Here is a 12,388-nt window from a genome sequence, read left to right on the forward strand (position 1 = left end):
AATGTTATAATTCTAACTCAGGCTTCAGGAATACCAGTAATTTGCTAGGCCCCTAAAAGTCTGGCCTTGCAACACTGAGCGTCGCAGTGAGAGCTCTCTCCCACCTAGTGCACCAGGTAGCCACTCTCTCAACTCAGGGCTTGTCTATACGTACAGTGATGCAGCTGAGCCGTTGTGGCACTTCGTGAAGATGCTACCTGTGCAGATGGCAGAACTTCTCCTATCCTTGTAGGTACTCCACCTCCCCGAGATAGCACTGTCTGCACCAGGAGTTCGGTCAGTATAACTGCATTGCTCAGGGGTGTGGATTTACCCCTCCGCGATGTGGTTATACCAACAGAAGTCTGTAGTGTAGACCAGGGCTCACTGACATAGGGACTTGTTGGGTTGTTTGGAGCTGGTTTCTAAGCATCTGCCTTTCTGTGCTGGGCAGGAGGAAGTGACAGGTTGTGACATTTCCATTTAAAAAGCAGCCCATTGTAACATGTCAGAAAAGAAATGCACTTGTTTGGGAATGTGCAAATGAAAGCAAATCACGTGTTTCTGGACTGGAGGCCTTTCACGACCAAGCGCTGCACAACAGCGACCTGGTCAAGACCTGGTCAAGCCTCAGTCCCCTTCTCCACCTCCTGATAACAGAAGCTCAGCCTTTCACAGCCTGCTTAATCTGGAGAGAGCCTTCAGAATGAGCCCTGCAAATGCTAAGGTTCCTGGTGTGCTCCTCCCTCAGTGGGACCCAGGTACCACCAGCAGGCCTGCTCGGCTGCGTTCAGAGCCACAGATATCCCTGCAGTCGAGAGCTGGCATCCCCAGGGCCTGCTCTCTGCTGAATCTGCTGTGTGGCGTATGTGTTACAGAAAAAGGGGCTAGCATACAGCTATGGAATGGGTATTGCAGAGGAGGAGAAATCTGACTGGAGGATAGAGAATGAAGAGCCAGGAATTACAAAACTCCAGCCCCCCAGTGAAACAGTTGAAGACGCTGTGTGCTGTCAAACGTCTGGCAAGTCTAAGTGCAGCTCTTTCTCTTTGCAGACACTGAAGCTGCCTCAGGTGAAGGAGCCTCACAAGGCAGTAAGTACTAACTTTGCTGTGTGTGTGTGAGGGGGGATTGGTGCATGGCGTGTGTGAGCACATGGAGCGATGGTTGTGGGCGTGTTCCTGGGTAGGCGTTTTACTTCGCAGCAGGTGAAGATCTCTTTCCATTCTGTTGAGTGATACACCTAGGCTCGCTTGCGATGTGTTCCAGCTCTCACTGCAGTATTGGCATTGTGAAGTTTATATCTAGCGTGTCACTCTCCTCCCATTGCCCTGAGTTTGTGTGTCTGAGATCTTTTATGTGATGTTGGCTACTTATGCCGATCAGAAGAGAGACATGGAGGGGCTGTGTTCAGCATTGCAGTCAGAGTTCAGGCATGTTACCATTCTCTAACTTTAAAAAAGCCGCAGGTGAGTTGGATTGGAAAGTGACAGAAGGGGATGACATCATCCCCTTTGTTAGAGGCCGGTAGTCCCTTATGAATTAAAATGGTACCTATGAATGACAACAATTAATTGTCCAGCCAGCCCGAGTCTTTGTTTCAATCATGCTGATCCCTGTATCTGTCCTGATCTCTTGTGCCAGTGTGAGAGTTGCACTTTGCTGAGCTGCATTCATTGCACTTTTCCACAGTGTACCACGAGAGGGCAGCTTCCACTCTGCTAATGAGAAGCTGTGTTTGATGTGAGTTCTAAGAGCAGTGCAGGAAAGGTGCTTTCCTGTTTGTGGTAGATGCACAAAGCTGACCGAGCATCCCCTTTGTTCTCCTTCACGCTTGTTCCCCTAGTGTTCTTGTTTCTCTCTGTCTCTCGCTCCCCACGTACGTAGGGTATAACTTAGTTCTGTGAATGCGAACTCTATTGATTTACCCCGGTGCTTTGCTGCTGTGTGACCTCTCGGACAGTTCTGACATTTGGGGCAGTTTATTTGGGGCACCCTTTGAAGCACCTTGACTGGTGCTGAGCTTGTAGGGGGAGCAAGGCCACAAGGAAATGGTGACATCTTAGTGTATCCTGAATTCCTCCTTCCTTCCACACCTTCCCCAGTGCTCTGGCATGGTGTCATATGGGGATTGGGTGACAATCACGTATAAATTGACTCCCAGTTTGTAAAACGCTCTTCCTGACTGGGAACATACTCAGTGTTTCCAACTCTTAAGAATTTGTCAAGAGTATTGAGTTATTTAGTGTTTTTCTTAAAGCCACAGCTTATGGAGGCATGTCATTTGGTGAGACTCTTGGCTTTCATTTAAAAAGAGAAACAAGTTTCCAGACATCATAGTTGTAGAAAATCTCGTGATTTTTTGAGACCTCACTCGTGGTACTTGAATGCTTGAGGCTGTCGATACGGTGCACTCCAGGGACTGGTATGGGTTTCTCAGACTTGCTGTTCCCCTTTTGCTCCACTGAGTGACTCAGTGTTGTTATTTACCACGTGTCTCCCTCTCCCATTCACAGTGGTCTCTTAGCTCTGTAATTTCTTCTTTCATTCTTCAGTAGCTTCTCTGCAGCCCTCTGGTGCTTCCCTTTGTCCTATGTGATCCCCCAGTGTCTTTCCAGCCTCTTCTCCTTGTGTTGAATTCTGGCATGGAGAACAGCAGGCCCTGCTGCATTTTGGCAACTCTCTCTTTTGTTTTGTTTTTTTAAATGTCACTGGTTTAGTTATTCAGCCATGTGACTTGGCCATCAGACCCTTCTGTGTTTTCTGCAGTGCTTAGGAAACTCCCATTGCATGTTGTGTGGGGAGGCTTTTATATGCTGCACTTATTGTGAATTAAAATCCCACATTTTTTATCTGTAAAGTCAGAGGACACAGGGTATAGGAAGGTAGGATGCCTGATGACAGCGAGGGAAGGAAAACAAGAAACAAAGGAGAAACTGAAGGGTTTTAGTTGCGTTAAATTATTTTGTGCTCCACATACAGTTTCAATTTGTCATGGAAACTATCTTCTCAGCTGAATATTAAGGTGTTCAGCTGGGGCTGCTGTTGATAAATTCACAGGGTTCTAATTTCCGATAAAACTCTCCTTCCTCTTCCTCCTTGTTGCTGTGATAAAGCTCCTCAGCTTTTGTCATTTTCTCCCTTGTGGATGAATTGAAGCCCTGAGCAATACTGGTCTTCCCTGGATTTTCTCTGTTTCCCTCTCAATGGCCTTCTTGTTTCCTTGTCAGTCTGTTTGCTTCTTATTTATTTTAAGAACTTCTTATTTATCTTTCCTTCCTTGCTATTTTTGCTTTGCTTGCTGCTCCAGTGCCATCCCCTGTGACCCAATTTGGATCTTTACTTCCTTTATATTAACAGGCTTCCTTATTGTTTAAATCTTCCTTTGCTATTTTTACCTCATTGGCTACTCTAGCCTTTTGGGTTTCCTTATTCGTTGATTCTCTAGACATGGCTCATCCTCTTCCTCCCCAGTGCCTCAAAATTTCAGGGGTGCAGTAAGCTGTTGTTTTCTCTCACCTTGTGAGAGCTTTCTGCTTTTCCCACAAGTACCCAACCTGCAGGAGTCCAGGGGTGCAATGCACATGCACCTTAAACTGTTCATGGGAATCCTCCTTTATGCAGCTGGAGGGCCTGCAGTACCAGCTCAAATAACCAAGGAGAAGCACGTCTCACTCAGAAATGCCAACCCCACTACAAGTCCCTTCCCTCCTGCAGTAAAGATTTTATTTGTACTGATTATTTTTTGTCGTGACTCTCTGGAGCCAGTTGTCATTCATGCCAGCGAATTCCATGTGAAGTGTTCTCAGGAAGGGGACTTGAGTGAAATGCTCACTCTCAGCAGAGGACCGTGACATGAACAGCCCACCCTCCTAGGATCTGGTTTTGAGCTGTAGTTTGTCTGCTTGCTTTGTTGTGTTATCAGTATGGTAAATGAAGCTGTGAAGGAGTGTAGCACCCCTTGGTGTCCTGTGGGCGGGGAGGTGATGAGCTCGGAGGAACACTGGAGGAGGAAGTTCTGGCAGTCCTTCATGGGAAAGCAAGGGTTAGGATACAGCTGAAACCAGTTAGCCTGCCTGCAGTCAGCCTTAGGAAGAGAAGTAGGTGTTTAGAAGTCCCACCTGGAAAGAGCTCTGAAGACTCCTTTGTGGGTAAAGTGGTTGGACTCTTTGGAGGATTATTCCTGTTAAAAAGACTACACCTCGCTTTGGGGTTTTAAGATCAACTAGTGATCTCTGGGACTGGCATGTCATCTGCCTGTTTTGACTCGGGTTCTCCTCTTTAAAGGGACAAAGACCAAGGTTTTGAGGTGAGGAAGTGATCTTGGGAAGGCATTAGAGAGTTACTCCCTCCCAGGCTTCTGAGCAGAGTTCCCGGGGCAGAGAGGACAGTGTTGTTGGTGGATCTCAGACCCAACAGGGTTAAAGTGTTAATAAAACCCTTGTTCAACTGTTATAACATTCAACAATTATGTTCTAGGAAAAAAAGAGTTTAAAAAAATGCTGTGTTTCACAGTTCGTCACAGGTGGCACTGGTAGTGACCCCAGTATTTAGGTTGCCTCTTACTTTCCATTACAACAGATTTTTGCGACCTTTCTTTGAGAAGTTCTCACATCTCCATTGCTTGAAGCAGGCCTTACACATTCAGTAGAGAGACAGCCTTTGGGCTAGAGGAGTGCCTTCTCTTTGTCTATGAAATTCCATTCCTGTTCAGCTGAGTTGTAAACTCTTCACAATCCCCATTTCCCATCTGCCGCTTTGCATTCCACAGGGAAACACTGGCACCCTGTAAGAGACCCGCAAATGAACATCCCAAAGAGCTGGAGTGTCACAAATGCCAACCAGGAGCCCCACATCTGATGAAGTGAGCTGTAGCTCACGAAAGCTTATGCTCAAATAAATTGGTTAGTCTCTAAGGTGCCACAAGTACTCCTTTTCTTTTTACACTGTATTGAGAACTTCTGGGAGCTGCTGAAGTAGCTGTAGCTGCAGGGATGGGGGAGAGGGCTGGGATAAGCTCCTTGCTCACTGCTAGCCAAACCCCAGTACCTGGAACATGGCCCAGGGTCCTTTCCCCACCTTAGTTAGAAGGGAGTTGGGCTGGGCTGGGCCCTCTTCTATCAACCACACCCAAGACCCAGAACATGGTGCCATTGACTCTTCCTCATCTGAGAGAACAGCTTTCTGCTGCTAACAGCTAATGTAGTTAAGTCCTGTAGCTTAGGTAGCAGCAGTCTGTACATTGATGCTGCAAGGTGCATGGTTCAGCTAATGGTGCATGATGTGAAGGTTGGTAAAGTTTTATGTAATTTTTTGTTTTTACCTTTTTTCCTTCCAGAAAAAACATAGGAAATTACATACAAAAAACAATATTAAAAGGAAGTGTATTTAGGTTGAAAAGTCAAGCACTTGAAAGTTAGCAAATGCCAGTTTTAGGGTTGCCCATGCAATCTTAATTCGGTCCCCGTGTGTGTCTGAATTATGCAACAGCCTTTAATTACATGACTACACACTATTTTTTCCAAAAACCCCTGCCTCATTTGGTGCACAAGACAGACATACAAGAGGGCAGAATTAAGGTGCCCGTACAATCAGATTTAGCATTTGCTAACTTTCAGCTGTTTATCTTTGCAAACTAAACAGCAGTAATTGAATGTCGGTTTTTAAAATGTAATATGGGATTAAATATGGCATTGACTGTCCTTGTTAGAGGGAAAGAGTCAGTTATAGAGGGTCTTGAGTTGCTGAAGTCCTCTTCTGTTCCCTTTCATACAAAACAAGACATACAAATCTCTCTTCTGCCTTTCTAAGGTAACTCCAAAGAGTACTAGACCACCCTATCTGGGAGGGTGCTGGGTGGGAGGGGGTGTTAATATTAAAGATGGAAAATACAATTTCTGTCTGTGCCTTCTTGATTGCAACCTAACTGCTGGGAAATTAATCTCAGTACGTGATCTTATTAGCCACTTTGAGACCTGGACATTTTTTACCAGTCTTGGACTAGAAGCATTTACTTCAATAGAGCAAGGAGCTACACCAATTTATGCTAAGTGAAAAACTGTGCCCTTTTTTAGCTTTTTTTTATTATTATTTATTAATCACAGTTCTATACGGTGGATTTTCCTCGGTGGCTGTGCCAGGCTCTTATTAGACAGAAGGCAGAAAAGAAAGTAGGAAAGAGAAGAAATGAGGGGTTGTTTAGGATTCAGCCAAACCTGATGGAGCTGATGTTGCCACCTGGTTTCTGTTCCTTACCTCAGCAGGACAGAAAGTTTTGAGGATCAGGAAAGCAGTGGCCCAGTCACACAATGGCAGATATGCTCAGGGAGTAGTGTCAGCCATTAGAGCGAAGTTCACTTGCTTGAGCTGTTAACAAACCCACCAGCCAGCTGTTCTGTGGCATCCAGAAAAACAATATAAAAAAGGAGAGGCAACTCATCCCACTCAAGTGACCGGAACGTTCCACTTCCTTCCACTGCTAGCACCATACTGATCTGTTATTACAGCAACGGCGTAACTGCTACAGGAGGCTCGACGGCTCTCCAGTTCTCCAGCTCTGGTTCTGTTTATGAGCAGCTACCTGAGTAGGGCTGCACTATCACCAGTGGGCAGCTCCACCCCGGAGTGTCCCTTTCTGCCCAGGTCCTCCCCAGGGGAGAACGGTCTGGAGGCATTCTCCCCCCTCCCAGGCACTGAGGGACAACTACCTGAGAGGACTGCACTGCTATTTCCTTCACTGCGTCTTTCTTTTTTTCCCCAGTCCATCTGCCCCTCCCCCTTGGCTCTCACCACAGCCCTCTTATGCGTCCATCCTCTTGCCCCTTTCCACACTGTCTCTATTTCCTCAGTCACAGTTCCCACCCGCTCTATCTGCTCCTTTCCTTCTCTCCATCCTGATCTCTCCCAACCCCCATCAGCACAAATCCAAATCCCACACCCTCCTCTGCTTCCTCCACTACACCTCTGGTGACAGTTGCCCCAGCCCTGGCCTTCCCTCCATCCTCATCCTCTCCATCTCCCACACCTGTCCCCCCCAACCACCTCCACCTCTCTGGTGTCACCTTTCCTAACCTCACACCCATCACCTCCCTTTTTCTCTCCCTCCTCCCCTTCCTTTGCTGTCTCCAGGACACCCACTGCATCTCTAAAAAGATCATATCCATCCACAACCACTTCCTGTTTCGGTCAGACTATGGTTGAGTGTTAGGCTTCTCCTCTCCTTTCCCGCTGCTTCCATGCCCTCCCGCTTCTCACTTTTTCTCCTCTTTGGAACAGCACTACATCAGACTCTCCTCTCTTCTCCGCCTCCATGTTTCTGTCATCTACTGGCCACCCAGCTTCTCCCCACAGGCCTTCCTCTCTGATTTCAATTCCTCGTTCTCTCTCCCTCTCCTCACAGTCATCCTCTGTGACCCACCCAGTCGACCACTTTGTTGCACGTTTTCTCGCCCTCATCTCTTCACTCATCCTGCAGCCCTAACCAAAAGGACCATTCACTTGACTCAGTCGTCACCAAGCACTGCTTTTTCTGTTGCTGGTCTCTTTCTGCATTGCCCATCAGCTGCACCCCACACCCTGTTACTCTGCCTTTTCATGACTTCCAGTCCATCAGCACTGATGGCTTTTCATTTGTTCTCAGCCCTCCCCTCCCCCCCACCTGTCCTCTCAGCCCTCCCTCCCATTGCTATTGTTACTGATTCTCTCCATGCTTCTCTCACCTCAGCCTTTGACTCTTTCACCCCTCTCTTCCATCTCAAGGTTAGTCCCAGCTCCTCTCACCCGCTGCGCAACATCTGCTTTCTGTGTTCCAGTGACGCTGGCAGAAATCCTGTGACCAGGCTGACTGCCTCTGCTACAAATTCAGTCTCTCCTTCAGTTCTGCCATCTTCCTTGCTAAATACCTTCACTTCTCCCACTTAATGGAACCTCATGCCCAGAATCCCAGCCTCCTCCTGGTTGCTACATTTGGCTCACTCTAGAAACCCTCTCCTCTTCCTGTCTACACTTCTCTCTCAGCACAGGCCCTTGCCAATTTCTTCCAAGGGAAAACTGACAAAATATGACATGATCTTCCCCTTGCCTCTCCTCCCCCACCTCCACCGTCTCTCGCCTCCTTCTCTCATCACAGATGCAGAAGTTCTCATCTGCTCACCTCCTCCACTTGCCCCAATGACCCCCACCCATGTCCTGAGCTCTGATCCCTCACTCTTCTCTTTGACTGCTTGCTCTTCTGTGGCTCATTCCCCTCACAATACAAATATATTTTAGTCTCTCCCATCTTAAAATACCCTCTCTTGACCCACTTGCCTCTCCAATTGCTGCCCCTTCTCTCATTCGTCTCTAAACTCATTGAAAGCGCTGTTTACAATCACTGTCTGAAGTTCCTCTTCTCCAGTTCCAGCCTAGACTCTCTCCAGTCCATCCTCCTCCCCTTGCATGCCAGTGAAACAGCTGTCACCAGTCTCCTCTGACCCCTTCTTAGCCAGAGCTCAGAACCAGTACTCCATCCTCATCCTCCTTGACAGCTTGACCTTCTGCAGTCCACCTTGCTCTTCTTCATGGAATCTTGCTCTCCTTTGGCTTCCCATGACACCATCCTCTCTTGGTTCTCCTCCTAGATTTTTAATCCCTCCTCCAGCATGTCCTTCAGAGGATCCTCCTTATTTGTTCTCCAGCTTTCTGTGGGGGTTCCACAGGGCTCTGTTCTTGGTTCCCTTCCCTTCTCTTCTCCCTCTATCCCTTATCTCTGGGTAATCTCATCTGCAAACACCAGTTCAGCCACCATGTATATGCTGACAACTCATAGGTCTGCCTCTCTGCTCCAGACCGGTCTCCTGTGCAAACTAAAATCTCAACCTGTCTTTCTGACGTCTCCTTCTGGTTGTCTAACCAGTTAGATGGAGCTCCTCATGGCTACAACAGAGCCCTGAATTCCCCCCCCCCCCCCCAAGACCTCTGTGCTACCGCCTTTCTTAATCAAAACCACCATCCTGCCTGTCACTCTGGCTCATAAGCTGAGCATCATCTTCAGCCTCTCAGTAGGTCCTCACATTCGGCTCTGTCTAAATCTTGCTGGTGCTTTCTGCATAACATAACTAAGATACAGCTTTTCTTAACCATCTACATGTCTAAAATTCTCATTCAGGCTCTCATCATCTCGGGTCTTGATTACTATAACATCCTTCTCTCTAGCACTTGACAAATACATGCAGTCCTGTCCCACTCATATCCATTCAAAATGCTGCTGCAAAGATTATTTTCCTAACCTGTTGCTTTATCCCTCCTCCTCCTGTATCACATCAAACATAAATTCATAGATACTAAGGTCAGAAGGGACCGTTATGATCATCTAATCCGACCTCCTGCACAATGCAGGCCACAGAATCTCACCCACACACTCCTGCGAAAAACCTCTCACCTATGTCTGAGCTATTGAAGTCCTTAATCGTGGTTTAAAGACTTCAAGGAGCAGAGAATCCTCCAGCAAGTGGCCCGTGCCCCATGCTACAGAGGAAGGCTAAAAACCTCCAGGGCCTTTTCCAATCTGCCCTGGAAGAAAATTCCTTCCTGACCCCAAATATGGTGATCAGCTAAACCCTGAGCATATGGGCAAGATTCACGAGCCAGATACCCAGGAAAGAATTTTCTGTAGTAACTCAGATCCCACCCCATCTAACATCCCATCACAGGCCATTGGGCCTATTTACCATGAATATTTAAAGATTAATTAATTATCAAAATCATGTTATCCCATCATACCATCTCCTCCATAAACTTATTGAGTTTAATCTTAAAGCCAGATAGATCTTTTGCCCCCACTGCTTCCCTTGGAAGGCTATTCCAGGACTTCACTCCTCTGATGGTTAGAAACCTTCTTCTAATTTCAAGTCTAAACTTCCCAATGACCAGTTTATATCCATTTGTTCTTGTGTCCACATTGGTACTGAGCTTAAATAATTCCTCTCCCTCTCCGGTATTTATCCCTCTGATATATTTATGGAGAGCAATTATATCTGCCCTCAACCTTCTTTTAGTTAGGCTAAACAAGCCAAGTTCCTTGAGTCTCCTTTCATAAGACAGGTTTTCCATTCCTCGGATCATCCTAGTAGCCCTTCTCTGTACCTGTTCCAGTTTGAATTCATCCTTCTTAAACATGGGAGACCAGAACTGCACACAGTATTCCAGATGAGGTCTCACCAGTGCCTTGTATAATGGTACTAAAACCTCCTTATCTCTACTGGAAATACCTCGCCTGATGCACCCCAAGACCACATTAGCTTTTTTCACGGCCACATCACATTGGCGGCTCATAGTCGTCCTATGATCAACCAATACTCCAAGGTACTTCTCCTCCGTTACTTCTAATTGATGCGTCCCCAGCTTATAACTAAAATTCTTGTTATTAATCCCTAAATGCATAACCTTACACTTCTCACTATTAAATTTCATCCTATTACTATTACTCCAGTTTACAAGGTCATCCAAATCTTCCTGTATGATTTCCCGGTCCTTCTCTAAATTGGCAATGCCTCCCAGCTTTGTATCATCCACAAACTTTATTAGCACACTCCCATTTTTTGTGCCGGGGTCAATAATAAAAAAATTAAATAAAATTGGTCCCAAAACTGATCCCTGAGGAACTCCACTGGTAACCTCCCTCCAGCCTGACAGTTCACCTTTCAGTAGGACCCGCTGTAGTCTCCCTGTTAACCAATTCCTTATCCACCTTTCAGTTTTCATATTGATCCCCATCTTTTCCAATTTAACTAATAATTCCCCATGTGGCACGGTATCAGACGCCTTCCTGAAATCTAGGTAAATTAGATCCACTGTGTTTCCTTTGTCTAAAAAATCTGTTACCTTCTCAAAGAAGGAGATCAGGTTGGTTTGGCACGATCTACCTTTTGTAAAACCATGTTGTATTTTGTCCCATTTACCATTGACTTCAATGTCCTTAACTACTTTCTCCTTCAAAATATTTTCCAAGACCTTGCATACTACAGATGTCAAACTAACAGGCCTGCAGTTACCCGGATCACTTTTTTTCCTTTCTTAAAAATAGGAACTATGTTAGCAATTCTCCTGTCATACGGTACAACCTCTGAGTTTACAGATTCATTAAAAATTCTTGCTAATGGGCGTTCAATTTCGGGTGCCAATTCCTTTAATATTCTTGGATGAAGATTATTTGGGTCCCCTGATTTAGTCCCATTAAGCTGTTTGAGTTTTGCTTCTACCTCAGATATGGTAATATCTACCTCCATATCCTCATTCCCATTTGTCATGCTATCATTATCCCTAAGATCCTCTTTAGCCTTATTAAAGACTGAGGCAAAGTATTTGTTTAGATATTGGGCCGTGCCTAGATTATCCTTAACCTCCACTCCATCCTCAGTGTTTAGCGGTCCCACTTCTTCTTTCTTTGTTTTCTTCTTATTTATATGGCTATAGAACCTTTTACTGTTGGCTTTAATTCCCTTTGCAAGGTCCAACTCTACTTGACTTTTAGCCTGTCTCACTTTATCCCTACGTGTTCTGACCTCAGTAAGGTAGCTTTCCTTGCTGATCCCTCCCATCTTCCACTCGCTGTATGCTTTCTGCTTTTTCTTAATCACCTCTCTGAGATGCTTGCTCATCCAGCTTGGTCTACAACTCCTGCCTATGAATTTTTTCCCCTTTCTTGGGATGCAGGCTTCTGATAGCTTCTGCAGCTTTGATTTAAAGTAATCCCAGGCCGCCTCCACCTTTAGATCCACATGTGCTTCAGTCCAATCCACTTCCCTAACTAATTTCCTTAATTTTTGAAAGTCAGACCTTTTGAAATCAAAAACCCTAGTTGCAGATTTATTTTTGTTAATCCTTCCGTTCAGTTTGAACTGAATTAGCTCATGGTCACTTGAACCAAGATTATCCCCAAGAACCATTTCTTCTGTGAGGTCCTCACTACTCACCAAAACCAAATCTAAAATGGCATCCCCTCTAGTCAGTTCAGCAACTACTTGATGAAGGAATCCATCAGCTATCGCATCTAGGAAAATCTGAGCCCTATTATTATTACTAGCACTCGTCCTCCAGTCTATATCTGGGAAGTTAAAGTCTCCCATGATCACGCAGTTTCCATTAGTATTTACTTCATTAAAAACATTAAAGAGGGCTCTATCCATATCCAAATTAGACCCCGGCCGTCTATAGCCCACCCCAAGCACTATCCCAGGGGAGGCTCTAATAGTTTTCTTCCCCAATGTAATTTTTGCCCAGACGGACTCCGTCTTATCCATTCCGTCGCTTCTTATTTCTTTACATTCTACCTCATCCTTGATAGACAATGCGACTCCACCACCTTTGCCTTTATTTGGGTCTTTCCTAAACAGCGCAGACCCTTCCATACCCGCACTCCAGTCATGACGAC

General features: G+C 45.9%; 1 protein-coding gene across 20 annotated transcripts in view; it reads left to right on the forward strand.

The window, feature by feature from the left end:
- Positions 1-12,388, forward strand: part of ZNF618 (zinc finger protein 618) — a 325,329-nt gene that overhangs the window by 226,817 nt on the left and 86,124 nt on the right. For 19 of the 20 annotated variants that reach the window (XM_073314156.2, XM_073314152.2, XM_073314161.2 and 16 more), the window contains one exon: positions 1,035-1,073. The exons of the other annotated variant lie outside the window; for it this stretch is intronic. In XM_073314156.2, coding sequence (XP_073170257.1) covers positions 1,035-1,073 — 39 coding nt within the window. The remainder of the gene's footprint in view (positions 1-1,034; positions 1,074-12,388) is intronic. 20 annotated transcript variants of the gene reach the window in all.

This window comes from Lepidochelys kempii, chromosome 16, assembly GCF_965140285.1.
Source record: "Lepidochelys kempii isolate rLepKem1 chromosome 16, rLepKem1.hap1, whole genome shotgun sequence".
NCBI lineage: Eukaryota > Metazoa > Chordata > Testudines > Cheloniidae > Lepidochelys > Lepidochelys kempii.